Raw genomic sequence first — 26,063 nt, 5'->3', positions numbered from 1 at the left:
AATTATAGTTTTTCAGAAACGTGTAAGAAAAAATGCTGATTTTCACTTCCTCATAGATAGTCAAATAATTGATGTTGTACAAGAGTACACTTTCTTGGGAACTCGAATGTCCTCATCGGGAAATTTTTCAGTGTCACGTGAACATCTCAAGGAGAAAGCTCTTCATGCCCTCTTCAGCTTGAGACGACACACGAACCTTAGCAAACTAAAAGCCGCTCTCGCCTGTAAAATATTTGATACTATGATCTCCCCTATTCTAACATATAACAGTGAAATTTGGGGTGTGTATGCCAAACCAGACTTTAAGACCTGGGACGGCTCACAAATCGAAAACGCACACCTTCAATTTTGTGAACGATACTTGGAGGTAAACAACAAAGGTTCTAATATAGCTTGTAGAGCAGAGCTTGGTCGTTTTCCTTTAAATATCACAATCAGTCAAAAAATTCTCAAATACAGTTTGTATATACAGTCTAAAGATGAGGAATCTCTCGTCAAACAAGCGTTTTTAATGTCATTTGACTTACACTGTAATGGCAAATATAGCTTCCACTCTCATTTAATGAATATGTCAGAATACTTCAAGCTTCCTGACTTTAACCCTGATTTATTAGGTATAGCTATGGTAAAAAGCTATGTAAGTTCAATGAAACAGGAATATATCTCATATTGGCAAAACACCCTTCAACATTCTCAAAAACTTGAATTTACTTCCTCTAGTTACTTAGGAATAGCTGGGAGAAGAGCTTTAGTAAAACTACGAATAAGCAATCACAAACTAATGATAGAAATAGGCAGATACAATCAAACTACGAAGGATAATATGCATTGCCCTTTTTGTGGATGCAATGTAATAGAAGAAGAAGTTAACTTTCTTTTTCAATGTCCTACATACTCTATGATTAGGAATAAATTTTATTATAAAGTCAAGACTCTGATTCCAAATATTACCCAGTTACCTATAAACGGTTTGATCAATGAACTGATGAACTCTTCTAAATATTTTATCAATATACAATTCAAAAAATATATTTCATCTTGTTTTGATGTTCGTGACAAATTATTATCAAAGTAACGTAATTGCCCTTTGTTGTAATTTTAATTCCTAAACATAACTTTTGCAATACTGTATGTGTTTGTATGGTCATGCAAATAAAGCTCGTTGTTGTCGTTGTTGTCCACTGAAGGCAAAATCTTTTCGAAATACTGCAACATATAAAAAAACTCTAGGGAGAGGGTTCCATGACCCCCCCCCCCCCCCACCGCCTTGTAAAACGGTGGCATGGGGGTATGAATTTGCGTGTACATCTGAGGGTTAAAAATTAAAATGAAGCGGGCCTCAAAGCCCCCGAGTCTGAGGTTTCCGAGAGATAAGTTGTCTCAGTTCAGTCTTTGTCGTCCTCATGGCGAGAAACTTCATACAGTAAGCAGCGGCAGGAGGTAGCGCAGCCGCGGAGTGATCAGCGCTCTGGCCACTTCTCGATCGTCCCCAGTTCAAATCCCCGGCCACGCTTGTAAGTACAAGCCAACTGGTTACCTCCTAGTAGTTGGGGTTTTTAATCCTTATGTTGTGTTTGGATTATTTTGTTTCTAACTATTTATGGAGTGCATGTAAACTAGCTGGATAGGCAATCAGGAAATTTTTTCTTCATTTAAACGAATCATTCAAGCGTGTTAGACGCTTGGTCTAAGGAAACTATACTGAGATAACAAAAACCATGAGGCCTCTCCACTTTAGGGACGATTCTGGACGCGCTCAACTCCTTTTCTTTTTTTTTTTTAGAAACGCCGGGCAACGATATCAATATCACCATGTGGTTTCTGTTTGCTAGGATTGTCGTTCGAGTCGTGATACTTGTCCTGCAAGCTTTTGGAGTTCCACTATCTGTTAGCAGCTCCACCATGGCACAAGCGGTAATGAAAACCGAGAAAGCAATAAGTCGATCTCCAGCGTTGCAGAAGGCGGCACAACTGTTCATAAGGGCTTGGAGACAAGCTGGAGACTCTAACGTGGGAAAGGCTAAAGCTATCTTCAACCTCCTTTCGGCAACGCACAAAGAAAATTTTCTGAGGACGATTATCGAGTGTTTATGCAGTAGCATGACATGGTGGGAGTGGGCGCATTTTATTGGCTCGGTGGGCTGCATGATCTTGGCAAATTGTGGAACAGGGGGATTCGCGCTGATAGGAAAAATCGCTGTAGTTGTAAATTGTGCCTCGGAATTGGCCGCGGATATAAACGAAGCGTTAAAAATTTTATAAACCCAGCAACCTTTACAGAAGCCAAAATTCAATATCCTATCATGCAATCTGTAAACCCATTTCTAATTACCTTTTGATAACGCTTCTTTTTCTCAGTAGGCTAGACTAGCACTAGACACAAGCAAACTTCAGTCCGGATTTACCGCATGCAAATTAAAGTAAAAGAGAGCAGTTAACAGGGCCGGGCTCTCTCCTAACAGAACACAGCTTATACTGGAATAACGGCATTATTTATAGCGCAGTAGAATTGTTAGACTGGAATGGGAAAACGCTGACCGTTTTAATACTGAGCGATGAAATTTTGAGGTTAACAACAGATTTCATTGGAAAAATATTCTTATCTTAAACTCAACGGGACAAATATTTAGCTCAATTTAACACTTTATTTCATATGAGCCAGTGATGACTCTAAACAGCGGACGCATGTATTAAACAGTGGCGAGGAAGTTGCTATAGCTTTGAAAATGTATAGGAGAAATGTTATGTTCTGAGAATACTGAGAAGTGACAAATATTTTTTATCGCTTGAGTGTCAGTCACAAACCAACTTTATCATCTTGTTTTTCAGTGTTGTACTTAGTTATTAAATAACATTAAAATAGAGCGATTTTCGTATTACCTTGAACTGAAAACGCGCGAACAAAACAAAAACAACAAACGAACGGAAATAGAGCGATTTGATTGGTTTATCGAACAGATACAAACGCACCTGGCTTTTGGTTGGTTAAGCGAACGCTCGCCTGAAAAAACTTCATGCCCGAAGAACTTTCTAGAAATTGCTTTGACGGTCATATTGTAACACGATAGGGCAATCGAGCAATGCTTTCTCCACATTAGGGTTTTCTTTGGCGCGAAAACGAAGAGGCCATGTTTTGTTCTTTTCATCCATTGGCTGATAAAACAAATAACAAACACTAACGGAAGCCAATTTTCAAGGTCATAAGAAAATCGGTTTAGTCACCTTTTTCTTTGTACTAGTACTGTTCGGTACGGTAACTGTGCGTCCGTTCCCCCGGCTAAAAACGTACCTAACCCCTTGCGCCGCGAGTTTCGATCCCAGACTACAATTTTTTTTTAAATAAAGAAACCTAATGGCACTAAGTAGTCTTTCAAAATATTTCTCGACTTCTTATTGGCTCAAAACCTTGGTTTATTCTTTATAACAAGCTAGCTTTGATCAAATTTGGAAGATGTTTGCGATATACGGTAGAATCGCATAATTGAGTAAAATCTCGCATTCTGATTGGTTAAGGAGGCGAGGTATTTAGTGTCGAATTGCGAGTTGAAAACGAGGCTAAGGGATATTGTTTCGCATCTACGTAAAAACTATTGTCAAATTCTAACACAACAACTGCCAAAAAGGTTTTCTACAATGTCCTTTTAAAATGTTTTCAAAACTATTGTCACCTTTTGAAGAGTTAAAAACAAACAAAAGCGAATTTAAAGTGAGCCGGAGGTTCTTCCTTGTTTTGAACTGAACTACAAATTATTCGAGAGGCATAAAAAACCTCTTTCGCTCGCGGCAACGAGAAAACGAGAAAATCCTGTGAACACGGCCCAGAAAATGGCAAGCCAAAGATCAACCAAACAAAACGGAGAAGCGACAACAGAGGAAGTGCCAGGGTCGATTGTCATATACAGAAGAAGAAATAAATACCTTCAAAGACGGCATGGCCCCTGAAAACAAGAAAAAAAGTACGCCGCTTGCAATCGTCCTGAATCCGGTGGTACTTAGAAAAGTACAAAACAGAGCTGAACTTGAACAGGATTTTTAAAACATTATATCAATCGCGACGTTAAACTTTCAGTTCTTCCGCTTGGACACTTCATTTCTTTCAATTTTGCCGCCGAAGAGGTAAAAGGTGTAAATTATTTTCCTTCTCGAGCAAATAACCAATTTGAAAAAAGATGTTACAGATAAACGGCTTGTAAATTTAGTGAAATACCTCTATTTATCTTTACGACTAGTGTGAAGCTTGTTTACATCTAAAAACGGTTTGAAAACAAATGTAAAACAAGCACAAAGTACATAAAAAGTTGTGGAAGGTTCAAACGTGCACGACTGACCTTGCTTCCTATTCGCTAACGCAATCACAGTTCTGACGGTTGACTTTGAAATGGCTTTCTGGAGCGCGCGCTCAGGATAAAAAGCAATATTATTGCTGTTTTCTTTTTTTTTCTGATTTTTATTCAATTATGCGATTCAAGGAAAATCCATTACCTGACTCGTGAATTCCACGTTAAATTGCACTTGAAAATCGATATCGGTTTTCGCGTGCAATTTAAAGGGGAATTCCCTCGTCAGGTAATGAATTTTCCTATAAAATGACCTCAAAATGCAGTGCAGAATATGACGACAGAGAAAAGGCTTGGTAACTAAGAAAACCCGGCCGACAAAGTTGCGTTTCAAGATCAGTTAACAGCTTTAAACTTTTAGAGCTGGAGAAAATGGTAGAGAATTTCACGGAACGAACACATGGATTTGCGGCACAAATTTGCTCCTTGGAAATATGTCGCAAATATATAAATACTGAAGAGTAAAATTTTTATATGGCAAACATGGTGAATGCCACATTTCCCTAGTTATTTACACCCCATGTTTTTTGGTATGCAAATGTGGCATTTACCATGTTTGCTATAGTTTAATTTTACTCCACAGTAGTAGTCATAGAGGGACGAAATTAAGGCCTCGTTGGTAGATTCCCTTTGGATTCCCTCGCAAAAAGGACTCCCTTCATTACATAAGCAGGATTCCCTCCTCCATACTAATTAAGTGGAACCTTGAGCAAAGAGGACATAAAAAAACAATAGCCAGTAACATAAGCAACACAACAATTCTGCACGTGGTCACGCTTTTTTTTGGACATTTCTTTACCGTCACTGCTCTACTTCGACGTGAAAATGTGTAATTTCATGTAGTTATGGAGGACGCAATGAAGCGACCAAGGAGTTTTACTCTCTCCCTGAGACTGAATATAGTTCTTAGGAATTCAGTTCAAGGAGATTTCGCCCATATTTGACAAAGTAAGTGAGTTGAAATAAAGTCGATTACGTTTGAATAAATATATAACGCGAATTCACTTTTTAAGCGACGTTTTCGCCGCCGTCGCTGTCCTCAGCTTTTAAAAGGTCTCTAATGTTTTGCCAGTAACCTCACGTTCACGGAAACGAGGCTTTTGCATGACTTGGCCCCAGTAAAGATTTAATAAGCTGAAACTGATTTATCAGTTCTGCCACTAATATGTTCATGTTATTCATTGTACACCAATCTAGCGGGTTAAAAGTAGATAATAATGGTTGTACTTGTTGATAAAATAGCATATCAACTTCATAAGTAATTCTTGGTGTATTAATCTTTGGTAATTTCTTGAAGCCGCCTATCTATTATTTTGTATTTATTGATAAACTTGTTCCAGGTGAATCTTTTGGCTTTTGTTTTGTTTTCTTTTTCTATTGAAGCAGCAAATTTCCTGATCCACCTGCCCTAAATGATAAATAGCAGGATATTTCAATTGGCTGTATTTAGCGCCTGCATGATAAATTTCCGTATCATTGGGAATCAGGCACCTCACATTTCGTATTTTTATTGCGAACAGAATGTGCAACTTTCGCGAGTAACCACCGATCAAATTGGAAAAAGACAAAGTTTTGTGTCAGATCGAGAAGGTAATATTGCTATTTTTATTGGAGTAAAATTTCATTTGAAATTATAAAAATCTCATTTCAAATTATAAAAATTAAAAAGGATTAAGCCTTTCACGTTACATACAATATTGCATAGACCTCAATAACTTTTAAATCCTGGACAAGCAAATTATTTATCATTTAGAGTTGATTTTAAGTACATTTATTCAAAGAAGACTAGAAAATTACCAACGTACTTAAGTTTTTTTTTTTTCACGGAAAATCGTATCAGGCATTCAGTAATGCTAATGTTCGCTGACTTACACGAGGGTTTGAAAGACTTTGAAGAGTGTGTTTGAATTTTGTTGATATTAACATCTATCGGACGCTTACTTTATTCTGAACGTGCACAACATAATCAAGCTACCTCGGGAAAACAGCGTGTATTTAAAAAGTAGAGGACAAAGGTGACAGCTTGGGCCGGCATAAATATCCTCACACGATTTTAGTGGCAAACTCTCTTCCAAGTTTTACTTCACCTTTTGATAAAGAGCAGTAAGAGAATATCAATCGACACAGCTGGAAAGAGCGGCTTAAAATCAAATCACTTTCAACGTTTAAAGGTGATACGGCCAAAGCGAACGAAGATATTGGTCCACAAAGTCGCGAAATTTTACAGACGTTTTTTTTTGTATGGTGGGGGACACGAACTTGCCCACCACATTGAAACGTCTGTAAAATTTCGTGACTCTGCGGAGTTGTATGTTCGTTAGTTTGCAACAAATCACTGTCAAACCTTGCAACTTTACTGATTTTAAGATGTTCTTTCCAGCCGTGTTGCCGACGGATTTTCGGTAACTGGTCCCAGTCAAAAGCTGATTTAATCGTGGAAGTGTCTTTTCTTCCATTGGATAAAATCATAAGCTGACAGGGGAAAGATATTGCTCAATATTGCTTATCATAAGCTGGCAGGGGAAAGATATTGCTGATTTAAGCAATCTGATTGGTTCATTATCTTGGACTATTCAACAATATTCACCTCCTAGCGAGTGGATGTGTGTGCTCAGTGTTTTTCCCATTTTTTTTAGAGAATGATCTTTTAAAAGTCGACACAATCCTAGGGTTGTCTTTTTTAAGGCAAGAAAAGACTTCGAAGGATTCAAAACGGCGATTTTCCATTTACTGTCAGTAGCTGAATTTTGTGCTCGAAGGATTGTTTACAACTCCCGTTTATTCGCGTAGAAGAGACCGTTTCGTGAACTCAGCGTTTCCTAACAAGAAAAATTTGGCCCAAAAATCGAAGTATATTTATGATCAACAAATTTGAAAGCAAATGTTGCAGAAATTCTACGTTTCAAGGAAACAGGAAAAAGAATGCTATAGGAAGACGGCGTCTTACCTCGAGCAACCGACCCGCCATTTTTGTCAGCAGTTCATGCGAAGAACGACACAACAAACCTTTTTGACTATAACCTTAGCAAGTCAAAAGAAAATGAACAAAGCTTTACTTTTCATCTCAGGTACGGAAACAATTCAAACTTTTAATGGGTCCATTTAAGCCATTACGCTGTTGTTTGCGAAGTGATAAACTTGTGAATTGACGTGTTTGAAAATCTGCAAAGATCTATTTTAAACTTTCGCGTGATTTGATCCGTCAATTAAATCGTACTTTTTAATGGTCTCCTATCTGATTTTGTTGAGATCACTTCGTGTGTATATACTAAAACAATTATTCTTTTCAATCTCGGTGAATAGTGGCTTTAGGAATATTTACCTCAATTTCAAAGAATAATTGTTAAATATTGCTTTATTTATAAAGTCACACTTCAGGATTCCATTCCGTCACACTGAACTTCAAAAAGCCACAAAAAAGCAACAAAAGGGGTACTATCTACATGTTAAAGTACATCTTGATCATTTCAATTCCTTTTGTCTGTTTTATGTTATAAAAAATTGATCCAGCTTCTATAAATTACTGCAAAGATAAGAAAGCTTTGTCTGGCCTACGTGAGTAATAAACTTCAAAACAGAAACAAAAACAATGAAGTGTTTGCTCGATGATCACGCCTTAGGATTTCAAAGAGCAGAATTGTCAGGTCCAGTATTATAAACAGCTTCACCTGCAATGCAGCGTAATTTTTTTCACTATAACAGCTAACTTCGCTTCATTGAATCATTCAAGCTAAGAACAGCTTCCGTAACGCGTGATTGCAGATCTGTAACTTGCAAAAGGTCGTGTTTTCTTGTCTGATGAGCTTTTTTTTCTCACGATCTTAGAAGGGAACTAATAGCAAATTTTTATACCTGAGATGGGAAAAAAAATGCAAGTTTAAGTTTTCAGTACGATACCGAAGTTTTCGGTTCAAACAGTTTTCTTTGTTCATGGCTCGACTGATATTCACACAGGGCGCTGGGATGCATGACTGTGGGTACAAGGCGCGTGTTTCACCGCACAAGATAAAAATACAGGTCTCCCATGGCTTACCACCGCGAGGAACGTTTCCCTCGCGGCGGCAAGTGATGCGCGCAGCTTTATTCGCAGGTGATCCCCGAGGAAAGTAGGGGGAACTACGTAGTTTTGCAAAATGAGAATTTAAATTGAGAATTTTGCGACGGTGAAAATCGTTTATTGTTGTCGTTGTTGTTGTTGTTGTTCTTATTTCTTTTATTATCTTATTTTATATTATTTTTATTCAAAGAAGACTGACAATGTTTTTTTCCCTTGAGGACAAACTTAATTACAAAATACAGGTTGGGAAGAGATGATTTATTACTAAGAGGACAGGGAATATTTTTACTAAGTGAATAAATGATAATTTCCCAAAGGATCAATTTTAATATTCTGTCGTATCAATGTATTGCTTTTCCTCCATCATTTGCCCCTGTAAAGACAGAATTCCTCTTCCAGCACTCTCTTTTTAATTACTGACATTAGTGAGAATCAAGTTTACTAAACAGCAGCGTCGGAATCAAATTCACAATTTCCCAAAGTAGGAAATAAGATAAATAAAACTCCCCAAATTATTGAATATGAAACCGGCATGAAACCTATTTCTCAGTAAATGTAATAAACAGTCAAACGACAAGTAAAGGAATTACCTGCTCAGACGTAGTAAGAGTTGACGTTTGCCTTAAAAATGGTTCTTTGAAATCTCTCTATCCACATCGACACCATACTGTCCATATTTTGGATGAACTTCTATAATAAATGAATTTGTGATAAATAAACTACTAAATTAATTTTTAGCCAGTTCAGTCTGCATACACTTGTTTCCTGTCAGATCCCTGTGGCTAAGGACAGTCTAGTGATGTGTGTTTTAGAGGTCTATTTATTTAATGATAGCACTTGTAAGCTAGAAAATCAGTCAATAAAAGATAGCTTATATTCCCGTCGCCACCTAAATACATAATTTTCGCAGTTAGGAGTTTAGTCAGCTGGTATCAGTTACTGCATTCAGACTGAATTACTTTTAAATCATTATTTTAATGCACCTAAAAGGCGCCAAAAGTCTACTGTAAATAGTTTCGAAAAATATTAACATTGAGTGTACTAAATCTCTTTTTTGTTTATATACTTCTGTAGATAGTTGTGTTGTAGCCTGAATGTCTTCAACACAATTCTACAACAGTACTTTTCCTCCCAATAAGGGATCGATATACCGCTAGCTAACTGAATCCTTGAGCGCGGGGTAGTTTTGCATTTAGACTAGCCTGCGTAGCTGGCGGTATTGTGTAGTAGTCGAGTGAGATTTGGCGGTGGAGCCCTTGTAATATAGTCGAGTGAGATTTGACGGCGGAGCAGCTAGTCACGAGCGGCGAAGCGGCGAGAAATATATTTCAACCGCCTCGTCCCTACTCCCTTTTTTTGGAACGCGGCTCCGCCGCCAAAACTTTAATCTCGCAGCCATACAATACCGCCAGCTACGCAGACTACATTTAGACTGAGTGGCCTTGCTTAACCAAAGCTTTCTACCATGATTCATGACTAAGTAGCAAGTTAATAATCGTTAAAAGTAATGCATTACATTAAATACAAGCTTTGGAAGGATAAAGGTGATTTCCGCTTTTAATTCTCTTTTGATTAACATTTACCACAACCTGTTTAAATTTCATCTTTTCACTACTTAGACGTAGAAAGAAAAGAAATAACTTCTAAAAGTTAATGAGGTGTCTTATTTCCTGAATCCGCAGAATTGTGTAACTATTATAATGAAAGAAGAGTGACAGTTTAGTTTAATGAGTTCTCGACATTAAGAGAAAATTCAGATCTGAAATTCAAAAGGTTTTGGATTTATTATATTAATATTTAAAGCATCTCCTTTTTTAAAGAAAGCTGTGAATCTAATAAATAGCACGCAATGAATTTTCCATCTTGAAACATCTTGTATTTTGACGAGCTTTTAGAGCGATCGTTTCTATTTTAGTTCTGGGTTCAAGCAGGAAGAAGATCATTTAAAATATTATACATTTGACAGGGGCTATTCGAGAAGGACCCTCGAAAACTATTTATTTCAGGGTTCAAGCTGCAAGAATTTCATTTCTAAAGTTTTAGACTTGACAGATGCTACTACACGGGAAGGAGCCTTGAAATCTACAGTAGTACAAGTCTATCACTTGTTTTATTGTTTTTCAACCAGAAGAAAGATGTAATCGCAAAGTTCTTTTAGCTGCCAAGACGCTGAAATTTACGAGACAGAGTAAGTTATTTTACATATTTTACTAAAACATTTTACTGGTATACCATTTCAAAAACTAATTCTAACTTACCAACTCATAGATTAATTAGTAAAACTTATTAACATTTTCCATTCCGGAGAGTCGGAAAGCTGATTCAGCGAACGAGTGCTCAAAACTGTCTTCAAGGATTTTATAAGTTGATAATAATGAATCATCTAAAGCCACTGATCTAGATTTCTTGAAATTTTATATTTTTTCAAGGTAAACGTAACCTTTATCATAATAGCATTATTAGATTTTGAATAGAGTACATGAAAATTAGATCAAAAAGTATAGTTCTGAATGGATTCTGCAAAATTTAGTCTCAACCAGGATGATCGGCTCATGTCTCAACTCCTTAAAGTTCCTGTGAAACTGAAAAGACCAAAAGGGATCTCATTAAGAAAATGATCTTTAAGTTTCACCTACCCAGCAAATACAGTGCCGGATCCAAACCTTGAGATAAGGTGGTGGTGGGGGGGGGGGGGGGGGGGGGTCATCCAGACCCCTAGATAAGAGGGGAACCCGGTCCTTCGGGCCTCAGTTTGTTCCAAAAATAAGAAGGGGGGGGGCCGGACCCCCTGGGCCCCTCCCCTGGATCCGCCACTGAAGTGCTATTTCTATGGCTTATTCCGTGGACTAAGATCAGAGACTCCTAATATTCAGGACATTTTTGTTCTTTTTATGACGAGTCAAGGAAAGGGAACTAGGGAAGGATGATTGAAATTAACCCACAAAGAACCTTGGGTTTCAAAATTCAAAATATCTGGCACAAAAGTTAAGCAGAGTATTGTTGTAGTAGCCTCCCACGCAGACGTTCTCAGGGGTTCGTCACGCGTTCCTGCCCCACGAATCCCTAAGAACGTCTGCTTGGGAGGCTATTGTTGTAGCGGAGCTCTCGCACGCGAAGCGCGCGCAGTGGAGCACCATGAATAAGAAAATTTGGTTATTGCATCCGAGAAATTTTGGTTAATCGTCCGTTGGTACGTACGACCACGCCTTCATGTAAGCCGGGGTGAAATTTTGCATTTTTAGTACTCGCGCGTTTCGGCGGTAAATCGCGGGGCCACCCGGACTTTAGAGAGAAAAAATACAACAACAATAAAGCCGATCCCTTCTTTCGACTAAATTTTAATGTCTACATTAACGCGGAGAACAGAGAAAAAGCTAGAGCTAGATCAATTTCGTTGGAAGAAAAACGTGAAAATTTTATAGCAGCGGTGAGAAAATGAGAAATGCTAGCGACCACCAAGGTGAAAATGAGCGGCAGCGAAAAAAAAGAGTTAGCGGGAACACATACGACATCGGTCCTTCGTAAAACGTGTAACTCGGAGGTTTCTGGAAGTTCACATTATAATCGTGCAAAACAACGGCAATGAAGTGTGAAAAAAAAGTTTGCTCCATGTGCAAAGTTGTTTTTGTGATAATTAGACCTACATTTTCGTTGCCGTCGCCGCTTAGCACTACACAATTTTATGTTTTGTTTGACTAAACTATAAATATTAACAAGAGCTTCGCTTTAAATCTATATATTATAGTAGAGCTAAGAGTTCCTACTTTTATGTTTAAAATTAAACCTCGTGTATGAGTTCAGTGTGAAAGTCAGTCATGGCGTTTAGAAGTGGAGGAAATTGCAGGTAATAAGGCTACAAGGGAATTTATATGTAGGAAAACGGTTTCCCCCCGGAAATGAAATTGCAATGATAATATTGCTATGACATGAAGAACAGAGTAAAATTTGAGGTGCAAAATGTTAGGGCTAGAGATTTTGGTAACTGAGACTAGGCTAAATCTAATTTTTTTTCTAAAAATGATGGATAATTGACTGTTGGTGCATGCATTTTCTGTCCGCTGTGAAAACCTTTTTGGAAGAGGAGAAAAAGTTTAAATAGACTAGGTAGGCTCAATTAAACAACAATTTCCTCAAATTAGATCACATTTCAGATGTGGTGCGCATGCTTCACGCGATCTGATTTTGGACAAAATTTTCAAGTGGATTGTCTAGTTACCGTTGACCACCAACAAGATTATTTTGGATAAGGGGTTTAAAATGGAGAAAAGTGGGCGTTAGGTTTCTGAAAAGGAATTATCATTGGAAGGATTAATGTCCATATTGCCTGCTCGGGTAGTTAATCAGGATTCGCTTTCAGTCTGGCTAGCTCGCCGAACCGGCCATATTATACAGGTTGTTAATAAAGCAAACTTGACTGGCTGTTTGGGAAGAATTATGGTATTCGGCCTTAAAGGCTTTTGTTACTCTGAAATGACAAGACCGTCATTTAACCGAGATATAAGTAATCTGGAGAGATGTGAGATGTTTGTCTTTTGAATGAAACTTGTAGTGTTTTTTTTTGTTTTTTGTTTAAATTATTGACCTCGACTTCGTCTCGGTCCATAAAAACGCAAGCTGAACCAAACTAGGCCAAAATCCAGCCACCTTGACTAATATATATGAGCGTCAATATATATATATATATATTACACGATTCACTGACGATTAATTATCAATTATGGACTGAGCCTTAGTATGATTTGAAGAATTATACATATCGAGGAGAACATTATAGGCCGAAGTGTATGACAGTCTCCGAGAACAGTACACAAAAATTTGCACCTATAGTCAGTACGAAAGCCGAATTCAATAATGGTTATATTATTTATTCAAAATATTTCTAAGTTCTTAATAGCTCACCTCCTCTTAGTAATTCCTCAAAACTCTGGCCTATTTCTCGGAACGGTTTCAAGATATAAACAGATGTTTTTTCTTACAGATGTACCGCTCAGACGTACTAGATAACATTAATTGACCAATATGTTTTATGAACTTCTTCCGTTCATTTTTAGTCAGAATAGTTTGTCTACTTCGAATTCGGTGAACACCATTTTTTAGTGAACTGTTGCCCAATATTTTGAACGAATAATTACAATAAATTGTAAAATAAATTCCTTCGCTATATAACAAGTGTGAAGAAGGTCATACGTTATACAGTAGCCTGCGTGGCAGGCGTTTGAAAGGGAAGGGAAAGGGGGTTTTGGGCGCGAGGGAAACGCGAGGGGCGCGTGCGTTTCTCTCGCACCTAAAACTCTCTTTCCTTTCCCTTTCAAACGCCTGCCACGCAGGCTAGTTATACAATGGAGTCGATAGTTTAAGGGGTCGCTAAAGGGTTTCTCTGTTACCAAGGTAACGTTAGCAATACAATGGTCTGCACATAAACGGGTAAAGATCATTATGGTCTAAAACAGGGTATAGTTTTCACGGGAACCACAGGAGGGTATCAACATATTTTTGTCTGAAAAGATGAGGCTTGCGTGGAAGGCGTTCGAAAATTCCCTTCCTGCCAACGCCTACCACGCAGGCTAGAAAAGACGTAGAGTGTCAAATACTATTAAATGGAGGTTAATAAAACTTCCTTCAGTTGGACAAGGCGATGAGTTCGCAGGACGATTATAACTTTCAGAAGCCAGATCTGAAAACGGTTATAGTTTTAAGAGGCCATGCAAGGCTTGAAAACTGTTTTGAAAAATGAAATGTTTTGGTCTTAAATAGATGAAGATTTGGAGAAGCGGACGGCACATCCTCACCAACAATTCCTAAGAGTCCCCCCCCCACCCCCCCCCTCCCCCGCACCCCGAGACGGATATTGTAGAAACGTTGATATGTATTACAACACTGTTTGCAATATCAGCTCACCTTGTAATCAGTATATTTTGTTAAAAAGTAATCACGCGCACACTCTGTTTATGTTATTCGAGTTTGTATTGAACATCCGCAATTTGTAGCCCGCGCGGCACACATCATTCAGTTATGAACCTCGGAGACGCCGCGCGTAACTTTGAATTGCCGACCCTCTGCAGAAGTAATTGATAGAACGTCTGTGATTTGTATATGGTTATATAGAACGGTTGTTGCAGCTCTTTATTCCTTCGCGATCTTTGTCAGTCAAAATTGAAAAAGAAAACATTATTTCGATGTTTCGATGTTCTGAAAAAGGTAAGTCATCAGTAAATCCAGATTCGTCCCTATCAGGCTCAGTGCTATGTATTTTGCGGCTAGAGTTTCTTTGCAGAAAGGCTAACAATAAACCAGAAGGCCATTTTTTGAGGTTTTGTTTTTGTGTCAGGACCCTAAGATAAAGAGACAATTTTCCGCACTTTCACCAACAACAAACTGAGACAGCGTAAAACAGAGTAATATTAAAGCTGTTGGACATTTGTTTAATATTATACTTTCCGGGGATCTGAGAATAAGTACAGTTATTGCAGTTTTAAGTTTTTACCGCTTTGTTATTGAGCAGTAAAGTGTGCTTAAAAACTCGTACAAAAATGTACACAAAAAAAGAAACAACAAATGAAAAACAGGCTAATCTTGACGTTTGTTAAAAGTGTTTTTGGCTTAAGAGAAGCAAACTAAGGGTGGAGATCATAAGAAAAAATCGGTGATCATGGTAAACGATCGAGTTAACGACACAACGTCAATCAAAACAGGAAAGGTTTGGGATAAAGTTTAATGAATAAAGTGATCGGTGGTTGTTTGTTATGATAATTATTTAGGAAGTCTAAGCAAACTCCACCGGTCCTGATAAAAATTAACTCTTATATGACCGGCATTTCTAGTGACCTTTCTATGAAAGAAAAATTCGCTCTGCATTAACAGTGGTTTTTCTTCTTTTAATAGTTCGACTGATCCCATTAATGGAATAATTTTTGTTCATAAGGAAGGCTTTCGCGGCTAAACAGTTTGAGCAACTTGACGGATCTGACGCTGAAGTACCAGGTGATTTTATTGTCGCTTTTATTGCCTTTTGCCCAGCAGAAAATACAGACATTCTACTGTTAAAAGGTTTTTCCAATGTTTTTCCTTCTTTTATCTTTGTACCAAATGCTATACATTTTTACACGTCCAAAAATGTTGTTGGCAAACTGAAGCAATTTGTAAAATGTTGGTTAGCCGGATATACTTTTTAAGTTCATTTATAGCTCTCCATTCCTACGTCAAAGACAATTACTAATCTATGCTATAATTTTACATATCACACCCTGTCTAGGAGTTTTTATTAGAGACCTTTAGATTCGACGACAAGGACGACTACAAGTACTAGATTTGACTTGAAGTTTTTTCGCGTGTTCTAAAAATATAGACTTCCCGGAAAGCTTCATTTTACCATATTTCACTAGAAAAGTTAGCACTGTTATCTTTAGTGAAGGAGGTTAAGTGCTTTCCTAATCCCAAAATGATAAAACTTCTAATTAAAAAGTATTCCTCGGGCTCGAATGGGCTATTAACTCAGGGGCCATGAGGGCGAGAGGAATAATTGTAAAATCCAACTAGTTGGTCAAAAATATATTGACAAAACAACTTTAGCCAGCAAAACGCGATTCAGCCGCCATTGTTTTGGTTTTCAAAGCCGGCCCTTTTCACTACTGGTGGGCTATAACATATAGCTTAGTAGTAACTCAACCAATCAGAACGCAGCATTGATAATAGACCACCAGTTGGGTTTTACTAACATTTGATATCTTGTTTTCGCCACCACGACGTTCGCGCTAATAGTTGTAGTAGAATGACGACGGCTACCACATTTTCCCGCCAAAATGAAGCTGGTTCTCGCGCAAGCACGACGTAGTATTGAGACAATCTCGTACTCGTAATCGTACTCGTCTTAGAATCTAAAGGTCTCTACTGTGTGTTATTAGACCGCGAGCTTCTTATTCGGGGGTCTATGCATTATGATAATGCATGCAGCCAGCCACTTTTAAGTCTTTAATTTGCAAGCAAAACTACTGCCACTTTGACCCACTTGGCTAGACTCATCGAGAATCGGCCTCTAATAGCCAAGGTTTAATTCGAACACAAATTCTGTTTAAAAGATCCTCATAAGTTGGTAAGAGTCTGTAATAATACACGTTTGAAGCGGATCTAAACAGTAAGAATAGATCTTAATGTCCAGATGTAAAGAAAACATCTCTGTACATTAGAATTTTTATTTCTTTTTTCGTGATAACTGATTAAAACTTGTTTTTACAATCGACAATCAATAGTTCTAAAACAAGCTGTTTCACAGGATCTCACAAGACAAAATGAAAAGGAACTACACGTGCCATGATAGCTAGCACGCATCACATGTGTCGGTCTATTTCTCACTTTGAAGTATACCGAAGCAAAATATAAATCTGCAAAACAAACAAAGTATATTAGAAGATCCCCATCTGTGAAGGAGTCTGTGGTGTTTATATTAGCGCATAGAAAAAAAGTTTTTTGCAAAAACGTATGACTTATAAAATATAATTAATAAAGGCTTAGAGCGGACAAGATTTCTGGAACGCACTTTATCGGCTGCTTTGTCAAATTCATCAAAATTTCCTTAATTACATGGCTAACGTTTTCGATTCTAGCTAATCGTGATCACTCTGATGGAAAGTAAATAATAAACACATGCAAGGGACGTTAATCAATATTTACATACAAGATGCTTGTCTTGTTAAAAATTTTAATTTTAGGGGCTCGTTTCATGAAAAAAAACATTGTAGGTGTCTAATGCCACCTGTTTCTCTGGAAGTTTCAACTAATTCCAGGGAAATTTTTTCTTACAGATTTATCATCTCAATAACGACCTTGCAGGTAAACTAATAATTAAGGAAGCGTCTAAACTTACTACACAGACAGGTTCGAATGTCCGGGAAATGACAAAGAACTCCTTTCGGACTCGTCCTGCCTAATCGCAACTATTGTAGCTCATCAGTTAACTTCTGGTGCCCAAAGGCTAGGAAATCTGTTACCACTGAGCTATTTTTCGTGGATAAGTATCTCATAAATTAACAAAAGAATCTGTATGTGTTTTCACGAGTCTTTAAGAAACGTGAGAGGCAGGAGAAACAGCCGTACTAACAGCAAGAACTGTGTTTCTTGCACATTCGCTACGCCTCCTCTCTCCAAGATTTCCTTTCATTCAGCTAATCACTATGGTTCAGTTAAAACATCTGATTGCTGTCCATCTGTCATTCTATTGATCCTGTGTCCGTTTACTAGCACCCTACTAAATGTTTGGTCAAAGAATCGTATTCAGATTGTTTCCCTCTTGGCAACATGGCCAAGCACCGATCCTTGGGCACTAAGAGTAAAGGCAGTCGCCTTTAGACCATTTTAGCAAAGAAGTTTTTGAGCGATGCACGCCAACCGGAAGTTGACTTCTTGCATTCTTGAGCAGTGGTTTTGCCTAAACGTTCAGGCAAATCGTCTCTAAAAGAGTAAAAACACTCAGCAATCCAAATTTGGTATCATCGATTTGTATTAAAACGGAAACGAGAATATAGTTCAAAACCACTTTAACTTAGTTCTGTTAAACGTATTTTAGTAGTGAAACGGTAAATATACACTGTAGGCATCTTTTCATCCCCTAAAATTTTTCACCCATTCGGATTTCGTAGCTGAAAGTCTAGTGATCCGAAAATAATAGGGATCAAAACTTACCTTTTCGAAAATTTCAGCCAGAAAAAAGGCTCCCGTAAATTCTAAGTGACCTTTTTAGGGTAAAAATCCGTTTAAAATGGGCAATTATACAATTTTTTCGATGTTCGAAAATCCTAGGAGAGGCAGGCAAGCAAGAAATTTTACAACAAATGTTCCGAAATTTCTAGATCTCAAATCGTCTTCCGAACAGATATTTTCCGAAAATTGACGTTGGATGCCCCCGAAAAGGTCTCACTTCCGGTTGGCGTGCGTCGTTCAAAAACACCTTTGCATAAGTTCCCTATCATATTTGAATCCCAGGAAAGGTAGTCGAGTGCAATTCTGAATGGACACTAACGTAACCACACCGTTGTTTAGTGCACATGCCCGACAGAATTCGATTACTCGAGTACCAATCGCGAGGCCAAGATATGGACGCGGTACTTAATGACATATTGGGTATTATCCAGTGTCTTAACTCAACACTTTTTGGTGCCAGTGCCAGGAACTAGACCCAAGAACATAACTTAGGGACGGACCATTAGAAATAACCGGAGGGGGGAGAGGGGGGTGAAGAATTTTTGGTGCGCAATTTTTTTTAAAAAGCCCGCTTGTCTGCAGGAACTTTTTCTGGGGCATATGACTTATTGTCTTAGGTATCATTGCTTGCTGGTTTTTTTTTAGACAAGTTTCCCTTGCAGGAATTTTTTGCAGGAATTGTCACTCCACCTCCGGTTATTTCCAATGGTTCGTCCCTTACGAACTGAAAGCACTGTGCACCGCACAAGGCACTATGGATTCGGATACGAGATTAATCTGCAGTATTCCTCGACTGAACGGTCACAGTAGCGAGGGAACAAGCAGTTCTTAAAAAAAAAAAAAGCTGTATAACCGACTCAACTTTGCATGATGTACAATTTAAGTAAGTTCAGTCTCTTTTGAATTACAAACTGTAATAATTAAGCTTACTTTAATTGGATGATATTTTTTCAAATGCAGATAAATTACCAACTATTTCGAATAGCGGTTTGCATTTGAGTTTCTTAACAGCCCCTGATGATAATGGATTTTTTCGCCCAACGGCGGCAAACCTTTTAAGTCCTGGATAAATTGGGGCCACTTGATAGAGTGAATTTTAACACCGTAACATAAGTAATTAGATGGGTTGCCGGTAAAAACCGCTCGACATATTCAAAAAAACTTTTCGTAAAATCTTTCTCACCTTTAAGACGGAAGAGAACAAAATTAAGACAAAATAAATCTTAGGCGATGAAAATAATTTAAGAGAATTACCCGGAGTGATCACAAAAAACTGAACCGAAAATAAAAAAGGAATGTACACCTGGATCAAGATCGATATTAAACGCAAGTAGAATTTCCCGTTCCCTTTTCTCAAAAAAAAAATTTTTCTTTGGAAAAAAGGGAAGCCTACTATTCAGCCGGGTATCTTTCTCGATGCAGCATTTAAATTTTTCGTTTTATCTTATTTTATTCTTCTTCTTCTTCTTCTTCTTCTTCTTATTATTATTATTATTATTATTATTAGTAGTAGTAGTAGTAGTAGTAGTAGTAGTATTTTATTTTATTATTATTATTTTTTTATGCGGACTCTCAACTGGACTATTAAATTTGCTTAAGATAGATAATGAAATTTACGTATTGTGAAGATTGATCTTTCAACCATTAAGATATATTAAGTAGAATATAAAATTTACAGTTAGAAAATAAAATGAAAACTCAGTCATCTTCTCGACCAAAAATCAATTTAACCACTTCTTTATATACACCATTAATCAATATTACGGCAAATTGTGATAGCAGTTTGGAAGGTAACATTTGCTAAAGTGTGTATAATCAACCAAAAGAAATGTTTATTTTCCTTGAAAACTAAATACCCTGGTAATAGAATTTGAATGATAACGTCCCGTCTGCTAAAAGTGCACTTTCCTAATAGATTTTAACAAAAGATTTTAATTGTGACGCACCATTTCTTTGTCGAACACAGCCAAATTTATTATTAAACAAAGGAGTCCTTTATCGTTGTTGTACAAACTCCAGACCCATGGAATAAGCATTTGTCCAACCACCTGTATAAATGCATGTTTTTCCCATAGATTAGTGAAAAGCCTTTAGAAATTTAGTGGAAAGTTATTTGCATGCCAAAGACGTTTGGCATTTCGTCTTAGTTTTCTTTAAAAGTCAATCTGTCAACTTAGCCTTGTTTGTGTAACTCCTGTATTTTTTGCCGTCGGATCGAACATCGGGTCGCCAGTGTCATTTCACCACAACTCAGCACGGAATTTCGCAGGTAAGAATATTATCCATAAATCAAGCTGTTCTAATGATATCCTCTCCTATATAAGCTGTTTCTTAAATTCGTTTGACTTTTGAAAAACTGAGGGGAAAAAATGAATCGAAAAGTGCACGGACTGTCTGCGAAGGCTGTCGGGTCTTATGTCTCTTCATCCTTTGAATTTTGAGTTCATGAGCCAAGCAACCCTTTTCGATAATTCGTAGCGGAGACTACCTATAATTGCACTAAATCCCTCTAGATGTAAGTCGCAAAAATATATCGGTGTAAGGCTGTCACGTGACCTTAAAACCGGTGCTAAATTCGCGACCACGTTGCAATTCCACCGGTTCTTCAATAATCCGTTAAGTTTACGAAGGCTAATTTAAAATATTCCAAATTAAAATCTATAATATTTCTTAACAATCAAAAATTGATTTTTGTCATATTGAAATTTATCGGTTGTTATGGATTCTTTGAAATGTCTCTCGATAAACACGAATCGTTCAGAGCGGACTAGCCTCAAGTAAATTAATCACTGACATTTATTACTAAACGTTGTTTATCCTTTAACTCGCCTGTTTTTCTTAAAAAAAAAGAAGTTTATAGGAGAGGAAGTTTAGAAGAGAGGCATATAAAGTCAGCGGACCTCCTCAGAAATGTCAATCATATTTAATTTGTTCACTACACAACACTTTTCCAATACGTCGCAAAACAGTCTTGTTGCCCATTCACTAAGTAAATCAGAGCAGAACAAACATCAGAAAAGAGAAATACGAAACCGAACTGCCTCAGTTTCGTCCTTCAAATGCAAAAATTTTGTTTTAACCAACTGAGTCAATTCTACCATTAAAAGATTGAAAAGCTGAAGTTTCGAGCGCAAGACCTTCGTCAGAGCATGCGAAAAGGATTAACGCTAACAACGTCAATATTTTCGTGATCGTAGATTGACTTCATCAACTTATTTCATACAGGAAAATTTTTGCGGATCACTCCCCCGCCGAGGAGATTCTTTTGAAAATAGCCCCTTCATTCATTTTTACTACAAATAGGTCTGTTTATTTGTGTCACGCCCAAGGAATTTTGTATGAGTGCTTTTCTTTTTGCGTATTGAACCAGGTAGGAAAATGGTATAATTTAACCAACCAAAGGGTTAATAAGAAATCTAGGCTAAAAAGCAAAACATGAATTGGTTCCTAGATGGGATCTATTCAAATAGCTAATTTGTATTAAGAACCCTTCGCTAGTAAAGACAGTAAGCATTGTTTTAGGGTAACATCCAGTCATAATTTTACTACCGGATTCACCGTAACTCTTTTAGGCCAGACGGGCATCAAATAAGGTTTGTATAAAGAGACAATGATAAATTTAATTGTAATGTTAAGCAGAGGAAATCGAGAAATAATGCAAATCAAACTGTATGATTTCTCGAATGCTCTTCTGTCTCTTAGTCCTGCTTTTTTAAAGTAATATGCACATGAAGTTGGAGAAATGAATAAAAAGTGCGCAATATTTATTAAAATTTCGTTTTTATATGATTACGTTTTAGTCATCGGTCGTGATGTTTAGATTTGTGCCAGAATATATTATTTTATTATTATGACCACGAAAGTCATAGTTGGGCAGGCTATGCAGGAAGTTGAAACATCGTCCTTGATCTGGTTTACTACAGTTCTAGATAGAAACTGATAATCTGTCTACACGAAATTGAGCAAACATTTCCGAGCGAGTTCTTGTGCTCATTTATAATCTTAGCTGTGAAAATTGTTAAAATTTGGAAAGCAGACGATTGCCTCCTTGTCTCCAATTTGTCTACCAGGACAGATTACTTACCTTGATGTATTATCTTAACAGACTGTAATGTTTCTTGAAGGATAATTCATCGTACAAGTCAAATTTAGTAGGTTACTCTTCTTGAATAATAATTCGCCTGTTTGGGTTCATGTTTACTGCGCATATAGTGATTCTTGGCGGACAACTTCTAATTAAGCATACAGGATTAAGCAGAAGGTCCCATAGGCTTGAATAGTAAATAATTAGGACCAACGCACGTCAACCCAACTGATTGCAAGCTTGCTGGCACTACGACAAAGAACAAATTTATCGGCCGTGTTTATCTAAAAAGACTTAGAATTTTAGACATTGAAAGTTAAGGGTGAAGTATAACAGATTAAACAGTTTCCATGGAAACCTTTAATGCCAAGGAAATGGCCATACCTCTAAAACTATTATTGGGCATTTGTTTGCTGCCATTATTAGAACATATACAGGCAAAGAGGGTAGTGTTTATCCACCGAAAATAATGGAAAAATATGTTACCAGCTTCCTTTTAAGTATTAGCATACCCTATGGGCCTATACACCTATGCTTGGTAACACTTTCAGAACTTTTTTTAACGAGTAACGTCAATCAACTTTTCCTAACGTTATCGCATTTTCAACAGTGTTAATGGGCTTATTCGGCTCATTTCTCTCTTCAAGTGAAGATATTGCCTGGGTACAGTCGCCTCCTCCCCTCAGGCTAGTGAAGAGATTAACTTTGGCGTTTGCGCTTAAAACTAGAAACTTCATTTTGAGAGGATATATCCAAGTCTTGGCAACAGTTTTATAAGTAATTTTAGGCAGTGCTTGGCACGGCGCTTTTCCACCTACCCTCTTCCTACTGTTGTGAAGTATTTTGAAGGCTATTTTAAAGATTTGTCTCACTTTTGTTTCGTATTTTCTTTCATTATGTGGGTTAAGGTTAGTCTGGATTTTGTCTTCATGGGTGTTTGGTCTCATAATTTAACTTAAGTACTAGAATTTATGCCTAATTCGCGAATTTACTTAATGCCATTTTGGCATTTTTTCTTGGCTCAGTGTCCTTATCAGATGTGACTTTTTACGGGTGGTCGTGTTCGTCAGTTTAGAGGTGACCTTGGTGCATTGGTCTCCTTGAAGTTCCTGTTTGGGTTTGTTAACCAGCTTTTTAGTTTTTCATTGGTTTGTAGCCTCTCATCGATCGAAACCGTGTAGGTTCAGTTATACCATAACATTAACCACAACAAGTTTGTCTTGCTATTATTGTCACGGTCAACTAAACCAAACATGTCCAGCTTTGGCTATAAAAACCGCTACCATTTGGCTTGAGTCAAAGAGTCACAGTTAAGAGTGAGTAGGATGACTAGGAGTTGAGTAGGTGATAGCTGTAAGCTGTACTAACCCTTTAAGCCCCTAAGAGTGAGCAGCGTCTAATTTCTCCTTTTTAATATCAATGCTTTGTAAAAGAGAGTGGTCATGAGATACGGACATAATCACAAAAGGTTTGCTTGATAATTTATCAACTTCTCCCCACTACTTTTGTAGGTAATTAATAGGGGCAACAAATAAGAATTGAAATTTTGATCTTAGGGTTCGAAGGGTTAAAGAAGAGAAAACGAAAATGTGAATAAGACTCTCGTTACCCTCTCGCCGCGCACCCCCCCCCCCCCCCCCTCCCACCTCATACACCTATATTACTGCGAAAACCATTTCTTCCACACCCCAATCATTCATTTATCAAAGTCTTCTTTTTCATTTCTTGGTAGCATTTTTCATAGCGGTGAGAGCAGCATTGATGTCAAGGAGTTATGGCGGACGACAACTCGACATCTCCGACTCCCCCTGTGGCTCCTTCCCTTACAGTCAGCGCTGTATTCATCATATCTTACTTATTATTTTTGGTGGTCACGGCTTTGGCCGGAAACGGTTTGTTAATAACAGTCATCATCAAAAGAGAACTTCTGCAAAAGGTTCACTATTACTTTATACTGAGTCTGGCAATTTCCGATTTCTTGAACGCTCTTTTAAAAATACCCACGACTATTCTTGGACGTTTCGACAGAAATTGGTACCCAAGCTACATCGTTTGCTACTTCACTACCCCTCTCGGGGTGCTTTTTGGGGCGGCGTCCGTGTTCAGTTTATCATCGGTGGCTATCAATAGATACCTGGTAATATCGTCGCCTTTAAACTACTCTGATCGAATGCCGCCCTTCCTTGCGAAAGTCATCTTAGCTCTGATTTGGCTCGGGAGTTTTTGTCTTGCAGTTCCACCCGTAATGTGGAGAGAAAAGGATGCTATCTGCCGAAGTGGGAGGATTTCCAAAGAACATTACACGTCAGAAGTACTTTACTTCTTTTTGGCGTTGTGGTTATTTGTGATCGTTATTCCTTCAATCATTATGTGCGTGTCATACGTGAAGATATTCCTCATCGCGCGATATCACGCGATACAAATTAACTCCCAGAATAACGCCACTGTAATGTGCCAGGAAACAAGAAAAAGACGAAGAGACGTAAAAGCTGCAATTGTATTGGCAGTGATCGGAGGAATTTTTATCCTCTGTTGGTTCCCTTTCTTTGTTGTACAAACGGTTCACAAATTTGGCCAAGGAAACATCAGCCCTATTTACTTCAACATTTTTCTGTGCGTGATGTATTCAAACTCAGCATTAGATCCAGTTTTGTTGTTTTTGTTTAATGCTGAGATAAGGAGGAATTTGATACGACTATACTGCAGGGCATTCCAAAAGACAAATCCACAGGTCACCCAGTCAGAACTTTCGTCTTTCTTAACCAGGCAGGCCAACGAGGAACTTACAAGGGGAAGTACGTGAAGTACATACACCACAAGTCTCTAACTTGTCACATGACGTTTATGTTAAAGAGGCTGTGTCAAGGCTTGTGAATGACAGTCACAGCTTCGTGTGAAGCAACTATGTCTTCCAAACATTGAATAAAACATTACAAATAGAAAAAATGAACTTTGAAAAACCAAAATTGAAATCAGTTTCAGTCCTCTGCAGGTTTGTCCATCCGTACTCCTTTTTGTATTCGCTGTATTATTTAGAACTTCTTTTCATATTTTGACCGTTTTTTTTTGTTTTACCCAGTTTAGTGGCAGTTCCCCTTTTAATCTCGTATCACAGTTCTTATGACAAATCAAACACAAAGTGACTGGGACTAGCTTTTTACGTCGCGCACTGTGTTTGACAAAGTATTGTTTAACGTCAAAGTCTGTCATTCCAGCCAGAGAAATACTACCATGTGAAAGCAGCGGAGATGTTCTTTAAAAAACTGGAATTGAACCAGCCCCAAAGAAAGACCAATATGACAGACGTCTGTAGTTAGAGTTAGAGTAAATTCAACTTCGACAAAGAAGTTGTCTTTAAATGCTATTACCCGTCTTTCTTTTTCGTGTTCTGCTTTCTTTACTCCTGTAAGCACAGTCCTAGGTGATATAATACCAGTGTGATTCAATGTATTGGTATACCTTCCTAAGACGCTATAAAGTAATGCAAAAATATCTCCAATGTACTCCTTAGAATAAGACGTTAAGTATCCACACAGTCTATTACATATTCCCGTTAAAGGAACTTCCTTTTTACAGGTAAATGAGACTACAGAAAGATTATACATTCTTGGAAATATAGTCGAAATGTTAGACCATCTCTACAATACAACCAGCTATCAGCAATTTCCAGTCGAAGCAAAGTAGGTAATAAAACTTTTGGTGTGGGAATTTTGGCAAGTGGAATGATTGCTTACAGACGGTTCGACGGTAGATTCTCTTTTACTCATTTAACCTTGCCGATTCTACGGAAGTGTAAGTGATCGCAAGAAGAATGTGAATTTTCGAAAATATCAGTTTAAAGTAACTTCTTTGTTGTATGTTAAAGGGGTCAAACTACAAAACATAAATACCA

The 26,063-nt window shown here is 37.7% G+C and overlaps 1 protein-coding gene across 3 annotated transcripts; it reads left to right on the top strand.

Moving 5' to 3' along the window:
• The first annotated feature begins 10,454 nt into the window (after positions 1-10,454).
• On the top strand, positions 10,455-25,934 carry LOC140933280 (histamine H2 receptor-like). Of its 3 annotated transcripts, none has more exons than XM_073382811.1 (3): positions 10,455-10,582; positions 15,277-15,375; positions 23,904-25,934. In XM_073382811.1, the coding sequence occupies exon 3, from the start codon at positions 23,946-23,948 to the stop codon at positions 24,972-24,974; it is 1,029 nt and encodes a 342-aa protein (XP_073238912.1). In that variant the 5' UTR covers positions 10,455-10,582; positions 15,277-15,375; positions 23,904-23,945; the 3' UTR covers positions 24,975-25,934. The 3 variants fall into 3 exon arrangements, with proteins under 3 accessions (XP_073238912.1, XP_073238911.1, XP_073238913.1); XM_073382810.1 differs by having other exon boundaries at positions 10,476-10,582; positions 15,321-15,375; XM_073382812.1 differs by lacking the exon at positions 15,277-15,375 and having other exon boundaries at positions 10,481-10,582.
• Positions 25,935-26,063: the final 129 nt, after the last annotated feature.

Source organism: Porites lutea, chromosome 4 (assembly GCF_958299795.1).
Source record: "Porites lutea chromosome 4, jaPorLute2.1, whole genome shotgun sequence".
Classification (NCBI taxonomy): domain Eukaryota; kingdom Metazoa; phylum Cnidaria; class Anthozoa; order Scleractinia; family Poritidae; genus Porites; species Porites lutea.
Note: the sequence above shows the minus strand (reverse complement) of the source record. Positions and strands in the feature narration are given on the sequence as shown.